The 27,731-nt window shown below is 43.2% G+C and overlaps 2 protein-coding genes and 1 long non-coding RNA gene across 4 annotated transcripts in view; 2 read left to right on the top strand and 1 right to left on the bottom strand.

Annotated features, from left to right (window-relative positions):
• prkra (protein kinase, interferon-inducible double stranded RNA dependent activator) lies at positions 1-5,637 on the top strand. 2 transcript variants are annotated; one of them, XM_060040630.1, is made up of 8 exons: positions 1-250; positions 906-1,059; positions 1,559-1,643; positions 1,742-1,820; positions 2,101-2,218; positions 2,332-2,426; positions 2,860-3,022; positions 3,876-5,637. In XM_060040630.1, the coding sequence occupies exons 2-8, from the start codon at positions 984-986 to the stop codon at positions 4,031-4,033; spliced, it is 774 nt and encodes a 257-aa protein (XP_059896613.1). In that variant the 5' UTR covers positions 1-250; positions 906-983; the 3' UTR covers positions 4,034-5,637. The 2 variants fall into 2 exon arrangements, with proteins under 2 accessions (XP_059896613.1, XP_059896612.1); XM_060040629.1 differs by having other exon boundaries at positions 2-250; positions 884-1,059.
• The window catches only part of osbpl6 (oxysterol binding protein-like 6), a 51,384-nt gene continuing 28,674 nt past the window's right edge, over positions 5,022-27,731 (bottom strand). The window contains 9 exon segments of the mRNA XM_060040496.1: positions 5,022-8,159; positions 20,498-20,620; positions 21,155-21,281; positions 21,543-21,687; positions 21,866-22,010; positions 22,363-22,441; positions 22,717-22,780; positions 23,974-24,111; positions 25,750-26,003. Of these exon segments, the coding sequence (XP_059896479.1) occupies positions 8,048-8,159; positions 20,498-20,620; positions 21,155-21,281; positions 21,543-21,687; positions 21,866-22,010; positions 22,363-22,441; positions 22,717-22,780; positions 23,974-24,111; positions 25,750-26,003 (1,187 nt within the window). The 3' untranslated portion in view covers positions 5,022-8,047.
• LOC132449048 (uncharacterized) lies at positions 16,848-19,792 on the top strand. Its single transcript, XR_009523501.1, has 3 exons — positions 16,848-16,942; positions 17,037-17,391; positions 18,247-19,792. It is a non-coding gene; the product is annotated as an uncharacterized LOC132449048 (long non-coding RNA).

Here is a 27,731-nt window from a genome sequence, read left to right on the forward strand (position 1 = left end):
TCCACGGAAGCAGATGAAGTGACCCCTTTCGTGAACCGGATTGTAATTGTGTGGAAATGTGTAAAATCTCTAGTTAAACAATCACAACGCTGTGAGCCTTACTATATGGTGAACCCGTATAGCAAATTATTGATAACGAGAGAAATAGTACATAGATCTATTCCAGCAGATCGTCCTCCAACTCACCTCTCAAGATGTCTGAAGACGGATCAGGTCAGACAGCAGCGAACCGAAACCCCATAAACACGAGGTTAGTGATGTTCAACCTCTGCTGTCTTATATATAATATAATAATATATAATACATGAAGAACGTTTGTTTGTATGAAACCAAGGGCATGCTGGTAAAAGCAGGACGACCCAAGCTGTGCGTAAAGGCCTTTATCTCCTTTAAAGACGAGCGGATTAGACAAATTGTCATTTTATATTCCAATGGGACGCACAGACTTGAAACCCAAACGAGTATTTGTTATGCGTTTTGAAATGCAAGCTATTAACCAAGCAGATGGTGCTGCTGTTTTGAACCTAATTGAAATTGAGTTGATTTCTGTAGAACTGACACAATGCAAGACAGTCTGTGTTAAAGCTGTATGTACATCTATGTCTCCCCACGGCATGGTCATGATTTAACCCCAAAAAAGACTGCAAACATGGGACCGTTGAGCAGCTCTATAGAACTGACTGTATACAATACTGCCTGGTTATAGTTGTGGATAATGGCCTGGCCATTGTTTATAAAAAATAACAACAGGGTTGCCCATCCCCCTGTCAAAAAACGATTCCTATGTGCAGAACATTCATGCTTACCACATTGGTTGTATCGTGTCATGGATGAGCCAGCGATGTGTTTCTAGGTAACCGATTTATTTCATGGTATTTCATAGCATGAATGTTAATCAACCGCAGAGGCCCGTGCACTGCAAAACGCCGATACAAATCCTCCACGAGTACGGCATCAAGACCGGCAACCTGCCGGTGTACACCATGGAGAAAGCAGAGGGGGAGGCCCACCAGCCCAGCTTCATCTTCAACGTCAAGATAGAAGACGTGTGCTGCTCAGGTTGGTGGCACCTCAGCTAAACAACGCACCGTTTGGTTGGATCCTGATCCACCTGCAGTGAATTCAGGTGCATGTCCTCCTGAAGAAGCCGGTAGAGCGGTTGGAACGTGGGTGTCTTGCTCAAGGACACCTGGGGATCGAACCGAGTACCCTTTGTCTGGGAGTGGTGCACGCCTCCTCGGGCGATACACTTCTTATACTCTTGACCCCTAATCCTGTATATTATCCAAATATATTTGATAATATTCGACCCATACAACCAAACACATAAGGATACTCTTACATGCAGGTTACTGGTGAAATGGTACTTGGCATTGTGTAGCATCTTATCACACCTATCTTTGTTGTGTACGGGGAATGGGTTAACCAATAGCGCAGGGGTCACCAACCTTTTTGAACCTGAGAGCTACCTCATGGGGACTGAGTCATACGAAGGGCACCCAGTTTGATGGTTGTAGAAGCGGACATGCTTGTTAACCATCCCTCTCTTGTGTCCCAGGTCACGGTTCCAGTAAGAAGGCGGCCAAACACCGGGCGGCCGAGGGCGCTTTGAGCCTGCTGCAGATCAACATGGGATCCGCTGTGTAAGTCACCTCCGGATGATTGACACCTTGATCTGCCAATGAGGGGGCATGTCTCCCTGTGAACGGTCACTGATGCCGTCGTTCCCTCCCCCCCCCAGGTGCCCTGCCGTCAAACAAGAAAGCAACGGTGTCGCAGCAGAGCCCAGCGAACACCCCAACTCAGTCGGCATACTGCAGGTCAGCGGGTGTAGAAGAAGAATGCGAAAGAATATCAACGTTTAACCCTGCCCTGGGGAACAAAGTAGTGCAATTCAAGTCTTGAGTTTGTTAACTTATCTTTTTTGTCGTCTATATTTTGGGGGGTCTTTCTCTGACTGTGGGACCGGTTCCATGGTAGAACGGGGTTGGGAGTTTAAATACATGCAAGTCAGTTTTAGACGAACACAGAGGGGCGACCGAGCAGGTAAAGTCTTCCCCCGTGTCCTTCATGTGATGTCCGTGGGTCTGCCCTCCCCAGGAGCTCGCTCTGCAGCGGGGCTGGCGTCTCCCCGAGTACACAGTCCTCATGGAGGCCGGCCCGCCCCACCGGAGGGAGTTCACGGTGACCTGCCGCATGGAGTCCCTCTCTGAGACCGGTGGGCTCGCCTCGCCCCGAGACGCATAATGTTCCACGAAATGTTGTTGCTAGTCGACCCGCACGAGCCGCCTGACTGAACTCTTCCTCCGGGTGTCCATGTCTTCTCCACAGCCGCGGGGAACTCGAAAAAGGCCGGGAAGCGAGCGGCGGCCAATAAGATGATTGCGAAGCTCCAGAGTCTGTCGGGATGTGGAGAAATAACCTGGGTGCGTTTGGCACCGGCTGGCACTTAGTGTGGTGGGTCCCCTGGCCTCTCTGCTGGGTGTACGGCTGAGTGATACCGGATCTCTGTTGTTGACGAAGAACACCTTTTATACTATTTATCGTTTAAGAAATGTACATAGTGCAGGGGAATTCTTTTTTTTTTTTGTTTTCATGCATTCTTACAACCAAATGACAATGAAAATATAATGTGAAATTATTTGATGTGTGATAAAGGATATGAAATAACTGTTATTACTTTTAGTTGCTGTTCAATCATTTAGACAGACACTGCTGTCCATGGAGCAGCAGATGGCTTATGTTAGGGCATCCTGCCCAAGGATGCCCACAGCGTAGGCACTGAGGACATCGCGTATCGAACCCATAACCTTGCAGTCCCTTCAAATGTGTTTGGTCCTAAACGTGTTCTTGTCCCAGGCCCCGAAACCCAGCATCCGGCTGGAGGAGCTGCGGAGCTCCACCGCGGAGAAGCTCTCTCTGCTGCGCCGGAGCCCCCTGAGCATCCCCAACACGGACTACATCCAGATGATGTCAGAGCTCGCCACGGAGCAGAGCTTCGAGGTCGCCTACTTCAACATCGGTACGACCGAACCCGGCGCCTTTCGAGCACCCTGTTATGTTCTGTCATGTTCTCTGTTATGTTCTGCTATGTTCTCTGTCATGTTCTCTGTCATGTTCTCTGTTATGTTCTGCTATGTTCTCTGTCATTTTCTCTGTTATGTTATGTCATGTGTTCTGTCATGTGCTCTGTCATGTTCTCTGTTCGGTTATGTTCTCTGTCATGTTCTCTGTTCTGTTATGTTCTCTGTCATGTTCTCTGTTCTGTTATGTTTTCTGTCATGTGCTCTGTCATGTTCATCTGAATGCTCTGCTGATGCACATAACAGAGTACAGACTTTACTACGGCACAAGACAGCCATCTCCGTCTCGTCTTCTGATGTGTGTTTTGTCTCGTCATTGGTTCCTCCTCGTACCGTTTGTAAGTTTGTTGCCAGCAGGTCTGTGTTGGAGAAGAGTTGCTCTACCACGATGAGACCGGCCTGAGTAAATGCTGTGTGTGTGTGTGTGTGTGTGTGTGTGTGTGTGTGTGTGTGTGTGTGTGTGTGTGTGTGTGTGTGTGTGTGTGTGTGTGTGTGTGTGTGTGTGTGTGTGTGTGTGTGTGTGTGTGTGTGTGTGTGGCGACAGTAGCTCAGGAGGTAGAGCGGGTTGACTGGTAACCGGATGGTTGCTAGTTCGATGCCCGGCTAGCAACCTCCTAGCCGAGTGCCGAGGTGTCCCTGAGCAAGGCGCCTCCCCCTAACTGCTCCTGACGAGTTGGCTGTCGCCCTGCGTGGTCGACTCCGCCATCGGTGTGTGTGAATGAAGTGTTCCAAGTCGCTTTGGATAAAAGCGTCAGCAAAGTCCCCTAAATGTGAGCGTGTGTGTGTTTGCAGACGAGCTGACGGTGAACGGGCAGTACCAGTGCCTGGTGGAGCTGTCCACCACGCCGGTGACCGTGTGCCACGGGACCGGCATCAGCTGCGGGAACGCGCAGAACGACGCGGCGCACAGCGCTCTGCAGTACGTCAAGATCATGGCGTCGGCCAACTGAAGCCGGCAACATCAGTGGCACCCACCTGTTATTTTTGTTTTTTTATGTATCTCCGAAGAGAGAGGTGTGTGTGTGTGTGTGTGCGTGTGTATATACCCATGGACACATTGAGACCTTTTTTGTCGGTTTTTTCATTTGTATTTATTTTTGGTTTAAATCCATGGACACCAGTTACTTCTGAATGTCCATAAAGCACTCGTTGGTAAGCTTTGTGTGTGGCCCTGTCGAGTGATGCGTTGTGTTCCACGTCTTGTTCTTTTAAAACACTCATTTGAGCGGCAGCTTTAGCCCCAGAATGGAATCAATGGAACAAGCACTTCTTGATGAGTGATGAGATTTACTAGGATTAATATATCTATATGTTAAGGGAGCTAATTGATGGAAATAGTAAATGGTATTGTTTGTTTAAGAGTAATGGAAAGGCCTTCTATTTGAGTTTATTTTCTATCCAGTTAATTTGATGATGCGTAACTAACGATAGCCATTTGGTTAGGATAAGTCTGTGTTTAGAAACGTTTAGTGACTTAACACTAAAATAGGAACTAGTCTCGGTAGCTACAAATGCCATATTTGTATTTTGACAGTACTGTTGAACTTAATTTCTGTTTTTCCAGCCTTTTTACCCAAACGTTCATCTGTACTTTGAAAATATGAAAAAACAATTGTGACATTTGTTTCAAGTTTGACTGTCTCATTCTGTTATTTAGGCCGTTTAATTCTTCGTATTAAAGAATATGTAGGAGATATCCAATATTTTAACTTGGAAAGTCTTCCAACACATAAGCGGGGTGTAAATCATGCTCGGAGCAGGAGGAAATGTGAAAGATGACTTCCACCAACGATGCATTAAAAGTGACATATTATACTAATAATATTACACTCACTCCTGGTGGTATATTATGTCACCTTTAACATTTCCCCCGATACAGAACCCCTATCTTCTTTCAGTATTTAGCCAGCGAAGTACAGCACATACTACTCCCAAGTCCCAAGTTTTGAAGTTTTATTCAAACAAGCACTATGTAGCAGCAGAGTACCGTGTTCGTGGAGAGATATGTACTTCTTAAAATTGCACTTCAGAAGGTACCCATTGGAGAATGGATTCTGAGAACCTCGACGACGGCACCTCGCGATAGGCCCACGCGTCTGTCCGTCAAACTAAAGACCCAATCAGGGAAAGGAAACCTTTTGTAAGGCTTTTGCAACATTCATTGGCAGGCGGTTCAACATGCAGGGAGGAGAACGGGTGGGCGTCTTCTGAGAGGGGTCATTGGGTCATGGCCTGGCCTACAGTGATCAAGAGCTTCAGGACGTTTTCTTTTTTCTATGGAACAAAGTTCAGAGGTTCTACGACACCACACACTAAGCAATACAATTTCTTCCCGGAAAAAAAATAATCGGAATAACCCATTACGTTTCAAAAACATTTACTTTGTCAGTTAGGCCTTTATTTTTTTATTTTAATATCACCCCCGTGTGTAAATGTATTGTAATTGCAGTTATCGACAATAAGCGCATCTGTTACTTGTGGGGCAAACGGAATGAGGAACATCTTTAATACGCAAGCATATTACAGTCAAATAAACAATTCTTTGCCATCTTAAGCGAGACATCCAGTGTCTGATTTTCTTCTTCTTTTGTATGTACTTTACAGACTTCGGTGCCGTTACATTCTGTCCACAGCTTGTCCTTTTTTTTTTCCCAGTTAATTATCCCCGGAAGAGGGTTTTTACGCATGTTGTGCAGGGCTGGAGCGCTAGGGGGCATATCTTCTTGCCATGGGCGGGTGGCGGGAGAGGGCTTTCTGGTCAGTAGTGTGTACGTGAGGCATTGATAAAAATGCGTTAAGGCACAGCAAGTGGAATCGATGCTGACGAGTCGTAGGAGCATTAAGCAGGTGACCAGGAGAGACTAGAGATACCGTGAACAGCAAGTGTACCCGCAGAACATGGACGCTGCATAAGCTGTGTAACTTTTGGTTTTGGCGTCGACACAGTGCAAATGTGAACTGTGCGCAGGGTTGATTTTATGCGTTATATAGTTTTCAAATTCTACATATTTATTTTACAGGTTTCGATCGCAGTATATACCGTATGTCTGTATGACCCTTTTTGTAGATTTTGCCCCGTTGGTTTAAAGGAAATCACAATTGTTCTCATGTTTTCACCCAAATGCACAATGCACTGTACATTAGTGTATCCAGTCTTGGCCTGGGGATCAATCTGAAGTGCGTGATGAAAACATATACGACTACACTGACGCAAAATATGAACTCTGATATGCTTTGCTATTGATCTAGAAACCTATAATAAGAAAAAAATAAGTTAGTGCTTTGAGGCCCATGGTCATAGCAGTACATTCTCTGTAGATTTGCGTTTATATATATATATATATATATATATATATATATATATATATATATATATATGCACACATACACACATATAGACCTATATATATCTCCTCAAGGTCTTTGGCTTCAGTGTCTACAATATTGGGGAAACTGAATACGTTTGAATGACACACAGTTGTCGTTCAATAACTAAGATTAGGGGGCAGATATCTACTCTATATCCCTTTTTGAAGTGGCGGGAAAAGCTATAGTAGCTGTTGATGTCATCAAGAGTGATGATGACCAGCAGAGTGCGTTGGCTGGGGAACCCGCGCGCATCACGTCTTCCAACTCTAGCTATACTTTGTTTTCCATTGTGCATATCTATGTGTCACAGAATGCTTCGTTAATGTTAATTTGTTTTTTCTCTGTATATAATAACGTACAGGAGGAAATGGAACTGTAAGTGTGTGTGCGTGTGTGTGCGTGTGTGTGTGTGTGTGTGTGTGTGTGTGTGTGTGTGTGTGTTTATGTGTCTGATATAGATGATCTATCTACACATGCTTTGGAAAGGGGGCTTTGTTTGTGTATTGAAACATATAAGTGTCAGGATAAGCTAGGTTTAAACCACCAGTGTGATGAGGAGTGATATGTCTGTATATTATATAATCTTTTTTCCTATTGACACAACACTTCTATAATGAAGACACAACGTATGCCGGAAAAGTCTTCTACAAGGACAGTCAAAGCCTTTCTCAGAATTACCATTTGTCATGGGTGCCTTCTAAAATGACATTAAATATGTCAATTCCCGACACGCCTCAAACTGATCTCTGCCCAAGAGAGCGTACTGCTATGGTACAGATCAACAATAGTAAAATGAAAAAAATTAAATTAACAAACCAATGCTTAAATGAACAAATTATTACCACTATAGCCTTTTTTAGTAAATCTATGAGTCCAGTATATATTACAAAAATACCTCTTTTTCTACAACAAATTACTTTGATATGGTATAATATGTATAGTATGGCGGTAAGTGCCAACGAAAGCTGCACTCTAAACATGCATGATACATACATTAGGTAATCAAAGGTCAAATCATCATCTAAACGAAAACGTTTCTGAGAAAGGAAAAAAGCTTTTCACTTTAAAACTGTGTGTGTGTGTGTGTGTATGAGTTGAGCTGTGCGCACAAGTGTGTGTGTGTGTCTGTGTTTGTGCAGGTGTGTGTGTGTGTGTGTGTGTGTGTGTGTGTGTGTGTGTGTGTGACGGGTGACTTGTTAAGGCAAAGACTCAAAAGTTAAAACTGCTCCGGACACGGTCTACACCGACGCTCCGTCGCCATGGAAACCCCAGCATCTTACACACACAATGAGGAGGGGGGGGGGGGGTCCTGGCAGCGGACGCTTCCATGGATGGACGACCAGGATGACCTCGCCACTGAACCCGCCCCCGCCTCCCTCTCCGGGTTCCGGGAGAGGGAGGCGGTCGCCGGGGCAACGGGGCGAGGTCCGGGCTGGGGGCTCGCGGTCCCGTCCTTCCATGCACGTCTGAGTTCTGTCTCGCAAAGCGGTGATCACTGTGACGGATTGTGCATAGACAGCAGGCCTCGCTGATCCTCTCCTGCAGTGCGACGCACGCCGGGGCCAACCGCTTCCTCGACTCCACGGCGCCCTGTGCTACCACAGGGCTAACGTATACTCCATGTTGATGAAGCCAGGGTTCTTGCGCAAGTCCCAGTAGGTGTTGTTAGAAACCCACCTCTCTCTCTGGTTGGCGTCCACCACTTTCCTAGGAAGAGACAGACCAGCAGAGTGTTAGACTAGAGACACAGACAGCAAGAGACCAACAGAGTGTTAGACCAGAGACACAGACGGCAGAGTGTAAGACTAGAGACAAAGACAGCAGAGTGTTAGACTAGAGACACAGACAGCAGAGTGTTAGACTAGAGACACAGACAGAGTGTTAGACTAGAGACACAGACAGCAGAGTGTTAGACCAGAGACACAGACAGAGTGTTAGACTAGAGACACAGACAGCAGAGTGTTAGACTAGAGATAGAGGTAGCTGGTTTTTTTCATGACGACCAAAGAAAAACGACAGTGTTACCCCTCATGTTTCATTTGATAAAAACGACAGTGTTACCCCTTGTGTTTTTTTTCATGACGACCAAAGAAAAACAACAGTGTCACCCCCTATGTTTTATTTGATAAATATCGACAGTGTTTTCCCCTTATATTTATTTCATGACGGCCGATAAACAACGACGGAGTTACCCCTCATGTTTTTTCCATGTTGACCAATAATAAACGACATTGGCACCCCTGTCGACGTTTTTGCAGGGATCGGAACATGAGCTGTTTAGAGTGTTAACCTCCGAACTGAACAATGCACCATCAAGACACCGGTTAAAGTCATCACAAAGGTTATACTTGACTTTATAATTCGCATGAAATAGAGATAAGAAACTTCCAACAGAGGTCATCAACCAGACTTGAACCCCGGTCTCGAGGGGGTTAGGCAGAGTGCACCCCACTGCACCACTGAGGCGATGACAATACGCAATAATCAATCATCAATGAAGAGGATATACATGACATTAAAATGTATGTGTGTATTTCTATTATTTCCCTAATGTTTTTTTTTCAAGACGACAAATAATAAACAACAGTGTTACCCCTTATGTTTTTTTTCATGACGACCAAAAAAAACAACAGTGTTACCCCCTTTATGTTTTTTTTCATGAGGACCAATAAAAAACAACATGGTTACCCCTTATGTTTTTTTTCATGACGACCAATAAAAAACAACAATGTTACCCCTTATGTTTTTTTTCATGACGACCAATAAAAAAAGGAACAGTGTTACCCCTTATGGTTTTTTTCGTGACTACCAAAGAAAAACGACAGTGTCACCCCTCATGTTTCATTTGATAAAAACGACAGTGTTACACTCTCGTTTTTTATTGGCCGTCATGAAAAAAAACATAAGGGGTAAGACTGCTGTTTTTTATTGGTCGTCATGAAATAAACATAAGGGGTAACACTGTCGATATTTATCAAATAAAACATAGGGGGTAACACTGTTGTTTTTCTTTGGTCGTCATGAAAAAAACCACAAGGGGTAACACTGTCGTTTTTTATTGGTCGTCATGAAAAAAAAACGACAGTGTTACCCCTTATATTTTATTTGACAAAGACAAAAGTGTTACCCCTTATGTTTTCTTTCATGACGACCAATAAAAAACAACAGTGTTACCCCTTATGGTTTTTTTCATGACGACCAAAGAAAAACGACAGTGTTACCCCTTATGTTCCATTTGATAAAAACGACAGTGTTACCCCTTGTGTTTTTTTTCATGACGAACAAAGAAAAACAACAGTGTCACCCCCAATGTTTTATTTGATAAATATCGACAGTGTTTTCCCCTTATATTTATTTCATGACGGCCGATAAACAACGACGGAGTTACCCCTCATGTTTTTTCCATGTTGACAAATAATAAACGACAGTGGCACCCCTGTCGACGTTTTTGCAGGGATCAGAACATGAGCTGTTTAGAGTGTTAACCTCCGAACTGCACAATGCACCATCAAGACAGCGGTTAAAGTCATCACAAAGGTTATACTTGACTTTATAATTCGCATGAAATAGAGATAAGAAACTTCCAACAGAGGTCATCAACCAGACTTGAACCCCGGTCTCGAGGGGGTTAGGCAGAGTGCACCCCACTGCACCACTGAGGCGATGACAATACGCAATAATCAATCATCAATGAAGAGGATATACATGACATTAAAATGTATGTGTGTATTTCTATTATTTCCCTAATGTTTTTTTTTCAAGACGACAAATAATAAACAACAGTGTTACCCCTTATGTTTTTTTTCATGACGACCAAAAAAAACAACAGTGTTACCCCCTTTATGTTTTTTTTCATGACGACCAATAAAAAACAACATGGTTACCCCTTATGTTTTTTTTCATGACGACCAATAAAAAACAACAATGTTACCCCTTATGTTTTTTTTCATGACGACCAATAAAAAAAGGAACAGTGTTACCCCTTATGGTTTTTTTCGTGACTACCAAAGAAAAACGACAGTGTCACCCCTCATGTTTCATTTGATAAAAACGACAGTGTTACACTCTCGTTTTTTATTGGCCGTCATGAAAAAAAACATAAGGGGTAACACTGTCGTTTTTATTGGTCGTCATGAAAAAAAACATAAGGGGTAAGACTGCTGTTTTTTATTGGTCGTCATGAAATAAACATAAGGGGTAACACTGTCGATATTTATCAAATAAAACATAGGGGGTAACACTGTTGTTTTTCTTTGGTCGTCATGAAAAAAACCACAAGGGGTAACACTGTCGTTTTTTATTGGTCGTCATGAAAAAAAAACGACAGTGTTACCCCTTATATTTTATTTGACAAAGACAAAAGTGTTACCCCTTATGTTTTCTTTCATGACGACCAATAAAAAACAACAGTGTTACCCCTTATGGTTTTTTTCATGACGACCAAAGAAAAACGACAGTGTTACCCCTTATGTTTCATTTGATAAAAACGACAGTGTTACCCCTTGTGTTTTTTTTCATGACGAACAAAGAAAAACAACAGTGTCACCCCCAATGTTTTATTTGATAAATATCGACAGTGTTTTCCCCTTATATTTATTTCATGACGGCCGATAAACAACGACGGAGTTACCCCTCATGTTTTTTCCATGTTGACAAATAATAAACGACAGTGGCACCCCTGTCGACGTTTTTGCAGGGATCAGAACATGAGCTGTTTAGAGTGTTAACCTCCGAACTGCACAATGCACCATCAAGACACCGGTTAAAGTCATCACAAAGGTTATACTTGACTTTATAATTCGCATGAAATAGAGAAAAGAAACTTCCAACAGAGGTCATCAATCGGACTTGAACCCCGGTCTCCAGGGGGTTAGGCAGAGTGCACCCCACTGCACCACTGTGGCGATGACAATACACAATAATCAATCATCAATAAAGAGGATATACATGACATTAAAATGTATGTGTGTATTTCTATTATTTCCCTTATGTTTTTTTTATGACGACCAAAAAAAACAAGTGTTAACCCCTTTATGTTTTTTTTCATGACGACCAATAAAAAACAACATGGTTACCCCTTATGTTTTTTTTCATGACGACCAATAAAAAACAACAATGTTACCCCTTATGTTTTTTTTCATGACGACCAATAAAAAAAGGAACAGTGTTACCCCTTATGTTTTTTTTCATGACGACCAATAAAAAAAGGAACAGTGTTACCCCTTATGGTTTTTTTCGTGACTACCAAAGAAAAACGACAGTGTCACCCCTCATGTTTCATTTGATAAAAACGACAGTGTTACACTCTCGTTTTTTATTGGCCGTCATGAAAAAAAACATAAGGGGTAACACTGTCGTTTTTATTGGTCGTCATGAAAAAAAACATGAGGGGTAAGACTGCTGTTTTTTATTGGTCGTCATGAAATAAACATAAGGGGTAACACTGTCGATATTTATCAAATAAAACATAGGGGGTAACACTGTTGTTTTTCTTTGGTCGTCATGAAAAAAACCACAAGGGTTAACACTGTCGTTTTTTATTGGTCGTCATGAAAAAAAACAACAGTGTTACCCCTTGTTTTTTCATGATGACTGATAAAAAACGACAGTGTTACCCCTTATATTTTATTTGACAAAGACAAAAGTGTTACCCCTTACGTTTTTTTTCATGACGACCAATAAAAAACAACAGTGTTACCCCTTATGTTTTCTTTCATGACGACCAATAAAAAACAACAGTGTTACCCATAATGCTTTTTTTCATGACGACCAATAAAAAACAACAGTGTTACCCATTATGTTTTCTTTCATGACGACCAATAAAAAACAACAGTGTTACCCCTTATGGTTTTTTTCATGACGACCAAAAAAAAACAACAGTGTTACCCCTTATGTTTCATTTGATAAAAACGACAGTGTTACCCCTCATGTTTCATTTGATAAAAACGACAGTGTTACCCCTTGTGTTTTTTTTCATGACGACCAAAGAAAAACAACAGTGTCACCCCCTATGTTTTATTTGATAAATATCAACAGTGTTTTCCCCTTATATTTATTTCATGACGGCCGATAAAAAACGACAGAGTTACCCCTCATGTTTTTTCCATGTTGACCAATAAAAAACGACAGTGGCACCCCGGTCGACATTTTTGCAGGGATCGGAACATGAGCTGTTTAGAGTGTTAACCTCCGAACTTAACAATGCACCATCAAGACACCAGTTAAAGTCATCACAAAGGTTATACTTGACTTTATAATTCGCATGAAATAGAGAAAAGAAACTTCCAACAGAGGTCATCAACCAGACTTGAACCCCGGTCTCGAGGGGGTTAGGAAAAGTGCACCCCACTGCACCACTGAGGCGATGACAATACACAATAATCAATCATCAATAAAGAGGATATACATGACATTAAAATGTATGTGTGTATTTCTATTATTTCCCCCATGTTTTTTTTTCAAGACGACAAATAATAAACAACAGTGTTAACCCTTATGTTTTTTTTCATGACGACCAAAAAAAACAACAGTGTCACCCCCTTTATGTTTTTTTTCATGACGATCAATAAAAAACAACATGGTTACCCCTTATGTTTTTTTTCATGACGACCAATAAAAAACAACAATGTTACCCCTTATGTTTTTTTTCATGACGACCAATAAAAAAAGGAACAGTGTTACCCCTTATGTTTTTTTTCATGACGACCAATAAAAAAAGGAACAGTGTTACCCCTTATGGTTTTTTTCGGGACTACCAAAGAAAAACGACAGTGTCACCCCTCATGTTTCATTTGATAAAAACGACAGTGTTACACTGTCGTTTTTTATTGGCCGTCATGAAAAAAAACATAAGGGGTAACACTGTCGTTTTTATTGGTCGTCATGAAAAAAAACATAAGGGGTAAGACTGATGTTTTTTATTGGTCGTCATGAAATAAACATAAGGGGTAACACTGTCGATATTTATCAAATAAAACATAGGGGGTAACACTGTTGTTTTTTATTGATCATGAAAAGAAACGACAGTGTTACCCCTTGTTTTTTTCATGATGACTGATAAAAAACGACAGTGTTACCCCTTATGTTTCATTTGATAAAAACGACAGTGTTACCCCTCATGTTTCATTTGAAAAAAACGACAGTGTTACCCCTTGTGGTTTTTTTCATGACGACCAAAGAAAAACAACAGTGTCACCCCCTATGTTTTATTTGATAAATATCAACAGTGTTTTCCCCTTATATTTATTTCATGACGGCCGATAAAAAACGACAGAGTTACCTCTCATGTTTTTACCATGTTAACCAATAAAAAACAACAGTGGCACCCCGGTCGACGTTTTTGCAGGGATCGGAACATGAGCTGTTTAGAGTGTTAACCTCCGAACTTAACAATGCACCATCAAGACAGCGGTTAAAGTCATAACAAAGGTTATACTTGACTTTATAATTCGCATGAAATAGAGAAAAGAAACTTCCAACAGAGGTCAACAACCAGACTTGAACCCCGGTCTCGAGGGGGTTAGGCAGAGTGCACCCCACTGCACCACAGAGGCGATGACAATACGCAATAATCAATCATCAATGAAGAGAATATACATGACATTAAAATGTATGTGTGTATTTCTATTATTTCCCTAATGTTTTTTTTTCAAGACGACCAATAAAAAACAACATGGTTACCCCTTATGGTTTTTTTCGTGACTACCAAAGAAAAACGACAGTGTCACCCCTCATGTTTCATTTGATAAAAACGACAGTGTTACACTGTCGTTTTTTATTGGCCGTCATGAAAAAAAACATAAGGGGTAACACTATCGTTTTTATTGGTCGTCATGAAAAAAAACATAAGGGGTAAGACTGCTGTTTTTTATTGGTCGTCATGAAATAAACATAAGGGGTAACACTGTCGATATTTATCAAATAAAACATAGGGGGTAACACTGTTGTTTTTCTTTGGTCGTCATGAAAAAAACCACAAGGGGTAACACTGTCGTTTTTTATTGGTCGTCATGAAAAAAGAACGACAGTGTTACCCCTTGTTTTTTTCATGATGACTGATAAAAGACAACAGTGTTACCCCTTATGTTTTTTTTCATGACGACCAATAAAAAACAACAGTGTTACCCCTTATGTTTTTTTTCATGACGACCAATAAAAAATGGAACAGTGTTACCCCTTATGGTTTTTTTCGTGACTACCAAAGAAAAACGACAGTGTCACCCCTCATGTTTCATTTGATAAAAACGACAGTGTTACACTGTCGTTTTTTATTGGCCGTCATGAAAAAAAACATAAGGGGTAACACTGTCGTTTTTATTGGTCGTCATGAAAAAAAACATAAGGGGTAAGACTGATGTTTTTTATTGGTCGTCATGAAATAAACATAAGGGGTAACACTGTCGATATTTATTAAATAAAACATAGGGGGTAACACTGTTGTTTTTTATTGGTCGTCATGAAAAAAAACGACAGTGTCACCCCTTGTTTTTTTCATGATGACTGATAAAAAACGACAGTGTTACCCCTTATATTTTATTTGACAAAGACAACAGTGTTACCCCTTATGGTTTTTTTGATGACGACCAAAGAAAAACGACAGTGTTACCCCTTATGTTTCATTTGATAAAAACGACAGTGTTACCCCTCATGTTTCATTTGATAAAAACGACAGTGTTTTCCACTTATATTTATTTCATGACGGCCGATAAAAAACGACAGTTACCCCTCATGTTTTTTCCATGTTTTTTCCCTTGTGTTTTTTTTCATGACGACCAAAGAAAAACAACAGTGTCACCCCCTATGTTTTATTTGATAAATATCGACAGTGTTTTCCACTTATATTTATTTCATGATGGCCGATAAAAAACGACAGTTACCCCTCATGTTTTTTCCATGTTGACCAATAAAAAACGACAGTGGCACCCCTGTCGACCTTTTTGCAGGGATCGGAACATGAGCTGTTTAGAGTGTTAACCTCCGAACTTAACAATGCACCATCAAGACACCGGTTAAAGTCATCACAAAGGTTATACTTGAATTTATAATTCGCATGAAATAGAGATAAGAAACTTCCAACAGAGGTCATCAACCAGACTTGAACATCAACCAGACTTTTCAAGACGACAAATAATAAACAACAGTGTTACCCCTTATGTTTTTTTTCATGACAACAAAAAAAACAACAGTGTTACCCCCTTTATGTTTTTTTTCATGACGACCAATAAAAAACAACAGTGTTACCCCTTACGTTTTTTTCATGACGACCAATAAAAAACGACAGTGTTACCCCTTAGGTTTTTTTTCATGACGACCAATAAAAAACCACAATGTTACCCCTTATTTTTTTTTTCATGACGACCAATAAAAAACAACAGTGTTACCCAGGGACGCGGGAAGTGGGTGCTTAGGGTGCTGCAGCGGCCCCTGGCTGTAACTGCAAGTGAGAAAGTTTTCTGAACAAATCAATACTTTTTTTTTGTTGTATAATTTTATCATACAACATGATTTTTCATTAAATTATTGACATCCACCCTTTTAATGATATTTATCATATTATCGATACTATGCTGATTTTACATAAGCATGTTGGTGTTCAACATCTGTTGTAGTGAACATTCTAAAACTGGTGTAAAATGTTGCTGCCATATTAATAGACACGTTGAATGTTATCGTTTTGATTCTGGAATCCCGCACGTAAACTGGTTGGCAAAAAAAGAGCAAAGACGGGTGGTTCACTTGACGGAGAAATCGTCACCTTCCTCATATCAGACAACTCGTAAGTCTGGATGAAAATTAAGGCTTTCTATTATCGTCACTTTCCTTTGTAAACCTTTAGAAATAACCTCCTGAATCCTTGTTATAACGCTGTGTATAATACCGGACCGCAACAGCTTGTCGGCATGTTGTTAGTGTGTGAAATTCAGCCCAGTATCAGCCGGGTTGACTCTAATTTCCGCATTGTTTATTTGCTAACGTTTGTGAATAACAGTGGCTAGTTGGCAGAACTCTTTTTACACACCAGTAGAGTGTTTATCAGAGCGGATCCCTGAATGTGACGTCACCCCTCATCTCGTCTCTGTAAACAACGGATGTTGCGCAGCATTTATTATGACGTCATTATATAGATTCTCTCTCAGCACCCCCCCCTCGGACTGACTTCCCGCGTCCCTGCTAATGTGTTAAAGTTTGCTGTTGTTACTATTCGCTGGCGTTAGCTAGGCCTAAACAACTTTAATTTAGCTCATGACTCATTCACGAAATTAGGGAATAAAGCATGTTTTTCTATCGTGTGAAAGCGTAGTTGACTTTCCTTAGAACTATGACGTTAATTGGTGTAATTCGCTTGGGGGAGGGGGAGTTACTAACTGTATGCTTAAGTAACTCGAAATGTTGGCAAACGACTATATTAGCATCACCATCATTACATGATTCTTCAGCTGATTGCCAGGATGAGGAGTTTGTGGAAGAGGAAGTTTCTGTTGCACCCCTAGGTTTGGAAGACCAATACAGACCAATTTATATATTTTAAATATAAGATTATTAGAAAATGAAGTAATCAAATGATTGTCTTATTTTCATTTTCAGATAAATGCAGAATTTAAGCGCATTACCACCATGCCCCTGCAATCCAGATTTCTGTCACAGCTGGATGTACGATCTGACAAACTTCTAAAGCTGTTCGAAAAACGAGGAGGACAGATAGGCAAGCGTCTTGAGAGAACTTTGGCCCCCATAACTCAAGTAAGAATGAATTTTTGGGAAATAAAATACTGAATTTATAGAGAAATTTGATAGAGGAAAAGGGATTCCAAACAAATGTCTTTCTCTTCTAATCTACATGACCTAGGACGATGACATTGATGCAGGGCGGGAATGTGTTCTCAAGTGGCTGTGTGTGTACCTCAACGAAGACCCAGCAAATCTTGTCAGGGAGTTCGTGGTGAGTGAAGTTATTTTACAGATTTTGATATTTTGTTGAACACCAAAATGCGTAGTTAAAGGGGACCTATTATGCTTTTTCGACTTTTATGACCTATAAACGTTGTTATGATTGATAGTCATGTTTAACCATACTTCTCCGCCCCCCTCCTGCCAACCCAACTCCGTTGTGATTGGTTACCTTCCTTGAAGCGCGCGCGCGGGTAGATTTGACCAGGCATATGGGGGCGTGGCAGGAGTGCCTCTACGTAGATGATTTCCCGGAAATGTGAACAAGTGAATCGCAAACGTTGTCCCGAGTGTTTAGCGCTCTGCACAGCCACCCCAGACTGTCGGCAGGGAATACGTCAAAATGCATGTACGTCATTATTTGACACTTAAGTATGGTTAAACATGACTATCAATCATTATAACAACGTTCATAGGTCATAAAAGTCGAAAAAGCATAATAGGTCCCCTTTAATGAAATAGATCTAGGCTGCTGTACTGATGCAAATTAGGCAACACACTTCCGTTGTGTTTAGTAACATTTATATTGGTTGCTCGACCTTAAGGTCTGGTTAGTTTAATTTTTGCTTCCATTACATGACACACAGGTGAGTGCTTTATCCAAGTTAAAACTTGACTATAAAATGAACCTTCTCGTGTTTTATCGGCACAACACTATATAGGCATTTTAATTTGAAACATGTACAGTCTGCATTTAAGTTTAACAGAGAGAAAAGGAGAGGCTCCCAGACTGGCTTAAATTATTTAAAATGAAAAAATCTTTTAAATAGCACTTTCATTATAATTCCATTGTAAATATGATTTTTGTTTTTTCTGACTCCGATTTATTTGTGATTTCACTGTGCAGGCAGAGGACGAAGCCGCCATCAAAGAATCGATTGAGGACACCACGGTGGGAATATTTGTTGTGAAAAATGATGCAACCAGTGGTCCAGAGGACGTGGGGATTGTCCTGGAAGGCCTGCAGATAATTCAAGGACTGGACAACACTGCATTAGCTGCTGCCATATTGTTTGGCCTAATGTATGTATTGAACCTCAACTACCCTCCTGAGCTAAAGAACACGTTTGAAGTGCGCCAAAAAGTTGTGATGGAGCTGGACGGCACCACGCTCTCAAAGAACAGACTATGAGTGAGCTGTTGTCCTTGGATCTTTTTGCTCATTGACTTGATTCTGGACTGTACACATGCAACTTTGCGGTTCTTTGTTCTTGTTCTTGCAGTATTTACATACAGCATGTCTCCTGTATTATCAAATTAATGTTTTCTCTGGAGCTCATGCGTTCCCAAAATGTGACTCGGATTTGCTGTTTTCTCTTAAAGTAATAGAGCTGCTGAATGAGCAGTTGCCATGGACTGTTTGCTCTGTGAATGCACTTGTCTTTTGACATGCACTCATGCAGCTTTAGTTTTTCCTGTATTCTTTTGGCAGTATTTAGATTCTTGGAAGATTTACATTTGTTGTAGTATTAATGATGTTTGTCTAGGTCTACTCATTGTTTGTTGTGAGGTGATTCATTCAAAACACTGGCAGTACTTTTTTATTTTATTATTTAATTAGAATTTTATGCAAAGTAAAAAAAAACATAATGCAACCTAACATGTTGTTTTGGGATTTCAGTGTTAAAAATGTCTAGTGTTTTCCAAAAATGTCCAAACTATTGCTATTTGAAGGTGGAGTCAGCGATTAAGGGGAATTCTTGTTGTCAAAATCAGTGAATATCTCATGATCCACTACCTGTCCGTACTTATGTGCTATAAATCCTTTGTTAGTGCTCAGCCTAGGCTCTGTAAACCAAGGACCTATGGACATGCAATTTGTAGGCAGGACAAGCATTCTCCAGAGTCAGCTCTAAGTTACACATGCCTAACACTGGCTGTGCTCAGTGTTAAATGTAGTATTTGAAAGAAATACAATAGAAAGTTGGTTATTTGTGCCTTATTTAGTCTCATACTTACTTGAACAGTAAGTATGAGACTAAACATTTAGTGTCATACTTTTTCAACATTTTTTTTACATGTTTTGAAAGATGAATCACATTATTTTCTGTCCATATACTGTTATATTACATCAAATGTAAATTATTACAACCTTTTTCCATTAAAAACCAGCTAAGAACAGCACATTTCTGTCAATTTAAGCAGTATTATTCGTAATACAACATTTATTTACCATATTTCTAGGTAATTTCATCGTTTTAAAATGTGAATGTTTCTAATTAAACATTAAAAACAACATGAAAATAAGGCAAAATCTTGTTAAAATTACAACTTTAAACTGTATTTTAATTATGGAAATTAACCGTATTTTTACGAGAAAGAATTATCTGTTATTTCACAGTATTTTTCTGGCACCCCAGCTGCCAGAATATTACCGTTTTTTTACGATTTTTTTTTTTTACAGTGTAGAGACACAGACAGCAGAGTATAAGACTAGAGACACAGACAGCAGAGTGTTAGACTAGAGACACAGACAGGAGAGTATAAGACTAGAGACACAGACAGCAGAGTGTTAGACTAGAGACACAGACAGCAGAGTATAAGACTAGAGACACAGACAGCAGAGTGTTAGACCAGAGACACAGACAGCAGAGTGTTAGACTAGAGACACAGACAGCAGAGTGTTAGACTAGAGACACAGACAGCAGAGTGTTAGACTAGAGACACAGACAGCAGAGCGTTAGACTAGAGACACAGACAGGAGAGTGTTAGACTAGAGACACAGACTAGAGACACAGACAGCAGAGTGTTAGACTAGAGACACAGACAGCAGAGTGTTAGACTAGAGACACAGACAGCAGAGCGTTAGACTAGAGACACAGACAGCAGAGTGTTAGACTAGAGACACAGACAGCAGAGCGTTAGACTAGAGACACAGACAGCAGAGTGTTAGACTAGAGATACAGACAGCAGAGTGTTAGACTAGAGGCACTGCAGACGCAGTCAACTAGAAAGTGATATTCTGAAAGCGCCGGTCAGCATGTGTGTGTGTGTGTGTGTGTGTGTGTGTGTGTTTGTGTGTGTATGTGTGCAGATTTGTGTGTGTGAGTAAGTGTGTAGTTTTGTGTGTATGCAATGCAATGCGTGTGCGCTCCCACCTGAAGAAGCGGGGCTGGGGTCTGATGTTGTTGTCCTCGTTCCACTTCCTGCGGACACGCTGCAGGTCTTCGATGCGCTGCTTCTCCGACGACGCCATCTCCAGGTTCCCCTCCTCCAGGTGCCTTCCCCGACGAACCACAAACATTACATTACATCGCGACCGCGGCGGTGGGGGAACGGGCTACGGGGGGGCCACATAAGACTGAAAGGACTGTGGGGTTGGGTCAGGCTGCTTTAACCAGCCATCCGCCACACAAACGCCACCAGGACCCAATGTCGCCTTTTCCTATCGTCGATTGGGAGTGTTGATCTACATGCATCGTGTATTTCTATCCTTCCTACGCTGGCGGAAGGACAGATGTCGCGGGTTCAAGTCTCATAGACGGCGCGGGGGGGGGGGGGGGGGGGGGTGACGGTCAAAGCACTTGGCTAGAACTCGAACAAGCCTGCCCACCATGGGCTACACGCACTATGGATAACAGCTACTGTAACAACACATTAATATTCACATACTAAAGGGGTAATTAGTATTTTGACAAATCAAATTACTCTCTTAGTAGGAGGGCAGCAACACATAGAACTAATCCTGTGACTTAACGTTAGCTTTTTGGATGTCGTGTAATTTCTACTCCCAGGGTGAGCAGTTGGAGGCGTACCTTTGATCGGGTCGGAATCTGGCGTCTGTGGGCGGCAGGGCATCTTTTAACTCTGGACAGAGCTCATTGAGCTCAATAGCGAACCTGGTGAAGCCATAGTACAGCTCGTAGTCTGTGGGCATGGAACCTGGCGAAGGAGCAAGAGAAAGGTCAGGTGAATCATTCATATCAACATGAACGCTATCCTATTGTGTTGGGTTTTAATTTACTTTATAATTGTTATTGACCTACCCGGTCATCAGCGAGAAATACTGTACATGTTTTAAGTTTACCATGTTACCTTGGAGTGTACGTGTGCCCTCTAGTGGTCAGTCATGTATTAATGCGGCTTTATTAACAAAGATCCGATCAATGCTAAAACTTATGGGAGGTAAGAGCAGGCGCTCACCTGGCCTCCAGACGCATTTGGCAGAGGGTGGAACGCCACAGTAGAGGCCCTCGTGCCACTTGCCAAACAGCCGATGGACGACTTTCCCTTCCTGGTCCATCACAAAGCCCTGCACCTCGTTCACGTTAGAGCTCCAGTAGTTTCCCTAGAAGAGACGCGTAGCATGAGCTAAAGGGTCCTCAGTCGTCAGGGCCATGTGTTCGTGTCACCTGGCCTTGAGGGTACCATGCCTTTGTTTCGGGAGGAGATTATATTCCCTACATCAACTGGTATCTAAAACACACATTCTGCCTTGGTTACCGGGGCTGGTTGTTGATGCGTACCTTGACAAAGGTGAGTTTGCACAGGCAAGCGCTGCTCTTGGTGTTCCTGATGGTGATCTCGCCGTAGTGCTCGATCCAGCGTCTGCCGCTCAGGATGTTGTGTACGCAGGTGGTGACCTTGTTCCACTCATAGTGGTCCCCGAACCTGGAGGGTGGACCAGCTGTCGGTTAGCCTTCATGCTAATCCCACCACAGGCGGAGCTACTGAGGATAGCTAGCTACAGTCATGTATTCATACATCACAGTATTACAGTTATAGTCTACAGAATTAATACAAGTTATTTTGATTTGAGAAAAGGCAACATAGCATTTCAAGTTACTATTCAAGTCCACTAATGACAAGGTAGACCTTCCGATCTTAAAATCATGCACGTCCAACACAATGAGAAGAGTCAACAAAGACAGCAGGCATTTGCAAAGGACACATGGACACAATATCACAATATCATTGAAGGCAATATCTAAGCTGGACTCATTGTGAAACGTAAACCTGTCACCTTGGCAGCATGACGTTCACCGTCCCGATCGGGAGAATCTCCATCGACTTCCCCCAGAATTTGTTTTTCCATCTCACGTCTGACGAGCACAGAAAGTCAATCAATTAAAACCACAAAGGCTAATTGGATTAATCAGCATAGCTGTTACACATGATCCCAACATTCACGGCTGCAAACAAATCATTATCCCATCACGGCCCCAACAGCTGCCTCATTAATGAGACGAACATTATTAATATTCGCTTTCCCAGATCTCAACGACAAGCTGAATATTTAATAAACCATCGAATCCTATCAGCGTTAACAGTTTTCCCCCAAATCCTCGTTAGAGTACGGGTTGGCTAATGACGGTACCTTGCCAGAAGGTGAAGTTCTTGGATTCGCAGTGGCAAGCCGAGATGGGGGGGTGATGGCTGACCTGAGAGAAAGACGAGATCACATAACCAGCGTCTGACATCTGCTGTTACCGCACACGCTGTTCCCCGGTAACCCGGTCGCGGCCGGTTAGCCCCTAATGCATAATTCATGCTGCAGTTGAGCTCTCTTAGGGCCTCCGGACACGGGTACACCAGGAGAAAACCCTAATCCCCTGCTCCCATGACCCGCGTGAGGGCAAAGACTACTGCGGTACGGACCGAGGACAGAGCCCTCGGGAGCACCCCCCACCGATGGGGAACACAGACGCTCGCTCTCGGCACGATGAGGACATGTTCATGTTATGATAGAGTTGTTCCGATACCGATACCAGTATCGGAAATTCCTCAGAATCTGCTTAAACTGCGGTATCGGGTATCGCCAGGGACGCAAGTATATGTGCCGATCCGATACCATTACGTGACTAGCTTAGTAGGCTACACAGGCAAAGAACATCACAACCACGTGCGTTGTCATGCTGTGTTCGTTAACGGTCGGAGGTGGAAAGTCGGAATGGGAAACGACCTACAGATTATACATTCCTGTCATCGTAAGAGAACCCTTCAAAAGAACAATGCTATTAGCATCGTATATACTCAGTATTGGCCGATACACAAATTCAGGAATGGGTATCGGGAAGGAAAAACTTCTCTAATAGGAACGTGTCCTTTATGGTTATCAAGTCGGCACAGCTGATCCTAACTGTGAATAATGGAGTGTGTGAGATGAGTTAATCGCAAATTAGGAAGAATAGACACAGGGTTAGTTATTTTGAATTTGACAAATGGATGTTAAACATAGCAATTCAAGATTGTATTAGCAAGTATGCTAATGACAAGGTGGACGTTGTTGTGGTTTCACAGATCTTAGAATAACCCATTGTCTAAATATCATTAAGACTGACCTAAGACTCTGGGCGGATATAGAGTACACATGGACACAATATAAAGCCTTGTTGTCACAGAGACCAGAACATCTAAGCTGGACTCGTTCTATCGTGGGGATATAGAGAGCACACGGTGAGCTCTGATCTCCATCAGATAGGAAGCAGGTTACTCTCTTCACCTGCTAATCTGCCCCACAATTAGCCTAGCATGCATCTCTCAGAGCAATGCCAGGTAACGGCTCACTGGGAATCTAATTAAACCCACCGGTCTCCCTAATTAAGACGGTAAGGCGATCTGTTAACACACATACTTGTTCAGAGAAAAAACAGAAGCCCTTGTCCTCCCGAATACATTCGTAGGACTCTCCGAGTAGAGGGTTAAATGGCTTGCTTCCTGCGCGGTAGTAGGTGGAAGAGTAGCCTGAGATGGCGAAGGCTGCGACGATGACCTGGGAGACACAGAGAGAGAGAGAGAGAGAGAGAGAGAGAGAGAGACAGAGAGAGAGAGAGAGAGAGAGAGAGAGGGGGGAGAGAGAGAGAGAGAGGGGGGAGAGAGAGAGAGAGAGAGAGACAGAGAGAGACGGAGAGAGAGAGACGGAGAGACAGAGAGAGAGTGAGACGGAGAGAGAGAGATGGATAGAGGGAGAGAGAGAGATAGAGAGAGAGAGTGAGATGGAGAGAGAGAGAGAGACGGAGAGACAGAGAGTGAGAGAGAGGGAGAGAGAGAGACGGAGAGAGAGAGAGAGAGAGAGACGGAGAGAGGAAGAGAGAGAGAGAGAGAAAGAGAGAGACAGAGAAAGAAAGTGAAAGCCAGAGACAGAGGGAGAGAGAGACACAGACAGAAAAGAAAGAAAAAAAGAGAGAAAGAGAGAGAGAGGAGGAGAGGAAGACAGGGAGAGAGAAAGGGAGGGAAAGAGAAATAAATATATGAGTCAACCAAAGTGAGCCCGGATTACCCAGCTTATAACTAAGGGCTTAGCGCAGATGAGCCAAACGGTGTGAACAGTCGGCCGTGGCTGTACACGAGGGGCCGTCCTGACAAGGGCCCGATATAAACAGGGCAGAGGGACCCTTGGTGGGCAGATGCATCATGGGAGCTACGTGGGGGTCACGGCTGTGACTCCACCATGAGACGGGCCGCTGCAGGCCGACGACCCGGCGCCACCGCAGACGACACGTGTTCGGGTTTCACGTCCGCAGGGAGTCACGATGTCGAACACGGGTCGGCCCGGTCCCATTCTGCAGCCTCTGTCACCTGAACCCCCCCCTCCCCCGTCCCCCTCTCCCCCCCTCCCACTCCCACTCCCCCCCTCCCACTCCCCCCCTCCCCCGTCTATCCAATATCACAGTTCCAGTTCCGTCTCGGAAGGAGTCGAGACCCGGGCCGGGCTTTGTGTTAAACCAACAGGAGGGAGGGACAGACCTGATCTGAATCCCTGACGGCCGGGATGGAGAGAGAGTCACTGCAGCTCTGAACAGAACAGCTCCAGCTTCTTCAAAGCAGAGGGAAACGTATAAAAACCTTTTGGTGGAAACATCCATCCAGTTTTCTCGAAATGAAGGTCTTATTCCATCGACTGCCACAAAATGCCATCGTCTGCCATGTTGCCGACCCTATAAGGCATATCACCACATTTAAAGGTTTTCGGTCCCTTGGCTCTTAAAGGCTGTTTAAGCCCTCACCATGCGTAAGAAGGGGTCGTCCTCTCATGAGACATATTTAAAGGTGTACCTGGCCCTTTAAGGCTCACCATGCGTTCGAAGGGGTCCTCATATTTAAAGGTGTACCTGGCCCTTTAAGGCTCACGATGCGTTCGAAGGGGTCCTCGTATTTAAAGGTGTACCTGGCCCTTTAAGGCTCACCATGCGTTCGAAGGGGTCCTCATATTTAAAGGTGTACCTGGCCCTTTAAGGCTCACCATGCGTTCGAAGGGGTCCTCATATTTAAAGGTGTACCTGCCCCTTTAAGGCTCACCATGCGTTCGAACGGGTCCTCATATTTAAAGGTGTACCTGCCCCTTTAAGGCTCACCATGCGTTCGAAGGGGTCCTCATATTTAAAGGTGTATCTGGCCCTTTAAGGCTCACCATGCGTTCGAAGGGGTCCTCCGTCTCGGCGGCCTTGTCCAGCAGCTCGCTGTACTCCAGCTCCTCACACATGTGCTGCAGCGTGTTGAGCGGCTCGTTGAGCTCCACGGGCATGGACACCTTGGACAGGTCCTTGCCGATGTTGTTGCGCAGGATGTTCCACAGGTTGATGTTGCTGGTGTCCGGGGACGGCGCCGGCAGGCAGATACGCCGTCCGTTGCGGAAAGCGCTGGCCACGAAGTCGCCGTTGGCCACTGGAGTGGGGCGGCGTGGGGGGATTGGGAGGAGGAATACTAATATTAATGCATTCGATTTATACACGCACGCTTTACAGAGTGAACATTCAAAATAAAATGATTGAAGTAGAACGTACATAAGTAGGAAAAAAGAAGGAAGGGGAGAGACGGTAAGGGGGTTATTGGGTGAAAGCCATGTTAAAAAGGTGGGTTTTGAGGGCCTGGTAAAATGAAGGGAGAGGGTTAGGCTAACAATTCTGTCCTTTTGTAGGATCCAGTATGTAAATACTCCTAATTTGGCAATATCTTGGTCTAAGCGTTAACTATTCTGTCGGTGCGATTCCCCCGACCGTGGAATACGACGAGCAAGCGGCCAAGCGCTCGCTCCTCCGTTCCATCTCAGCCTGTGGTTTAGTAATATCCGAACATCGCTATCGCAGGGTAAATCAAACAACCTTTCCACAATATCTTCATCTCCCTGGGAACCCCGGATGATATCTAACCTCGTGTCCCGGTATTAATATGATAATAAACATCCTCTCTGTCCGGGAAGAAACCCAGCGGCTTCCTTAGGGACCCTCCCTTAATAAAAACTTCCGGAAGATGGCTTTAAAACTTTAAACAGACGTTTCTTCTCCTTTACAGCCAGCTAGCTTGATCGCTACATCGTGGTTGAAACAATAGAATGTAAGACGCTCATCGATAGCCTTCAATGTACCTTTTGTATTCTGATATACTTGCATGGATAGCTCTCTTTTTTGCAACCTCCTTAAGGCCGCTGTAGGTACGTTCTCAGCGTTGTAAAGAGAGAGAGAGCAGAAGACAGCGGGAGAGAGAGCGCCATTTAAAACAGGATCGAACAACCCAAAAACGGCTGCTCCCGCGGGTGTTGCCGCACCTGAGAATCACAGGTAGGATGGCAGGAGAAGACCCTGATTGGGTACAAATAGCCAGGAGTGGGAGCAGTCTAAAAACAAAATGGTCTCATACAAAGACAGGCGCAGTACACTTGAAACAGAAAATCTCACAGCGCATTTCCCTTCCTAAGAGCGGACGGATAGTTAGGTTTAATTTGTAGCTCTGAGAGCCCCTTCAATGTCTTATCCTGAACGCTACAACAATCAAACCACCGTTGCACCGCGACGAGAGGGTGCCATGTCGACCTCACGCTGACCTTGACTGAGATGTGAAAAGACAGAGTGGATGTGTCCCGAGCAGACACAGTCAGGACAGGAGGAGGGGGGGGGGGGGGCTGGGAGTCGTGAGGTGAGAGTCTGGGGGAGTCGTGAGGTGAGAGTCTGGGGGGAGTGGGGGGGGGGGGGGATCCCCACTCCACATTGATAGCCCTCAGAAGCCTGACTAATGCTCTTGGCACCAAGCAACCCCGCAAAGTCAACCGTCTCACTGATAAATGAACCGGACGCGCACAAACACACACACACACATTCAATGACTTTGTGTGTTTGTTTGTGCCTCGAAGCGTGTGTGTCGGTTTCTTTGTGTCTCAAGTGTGTGTGTGTGTGTGTGTATGTATGTGTGTGTGGGTGTGTGTGTCTGTGTCTTTAAGCATGTGTGTATATGTCTGTGTGTTTCTTTGTGTCTCTAAGTGTGTGTGTGTGCGTCTGTCTTTAAGCATGTGTGTATGTGTTTGTGTGTGTCTTTGTGTCTCGAAGCGTGTGTGTGTGTATATGTATGTGTGTGTGTGTGTGTGTCTTTAAGCATATGTGTGTGTGTGTGTGTGTGTGT

This window comes from Gadus macrocephalus, chromosome 20 (genome assembly GCF_031168955.1).
Source record: "Gadus macrocephalus chromosome 20, ASM3116895v1".
NCBI classification, from domain to species: domain Eukaryota; kingdom Metazoa; phylum Chordata; class Actinopteri; order Gadiformes; family Gadidae; genus Gadus; species Gadus macrocephalus.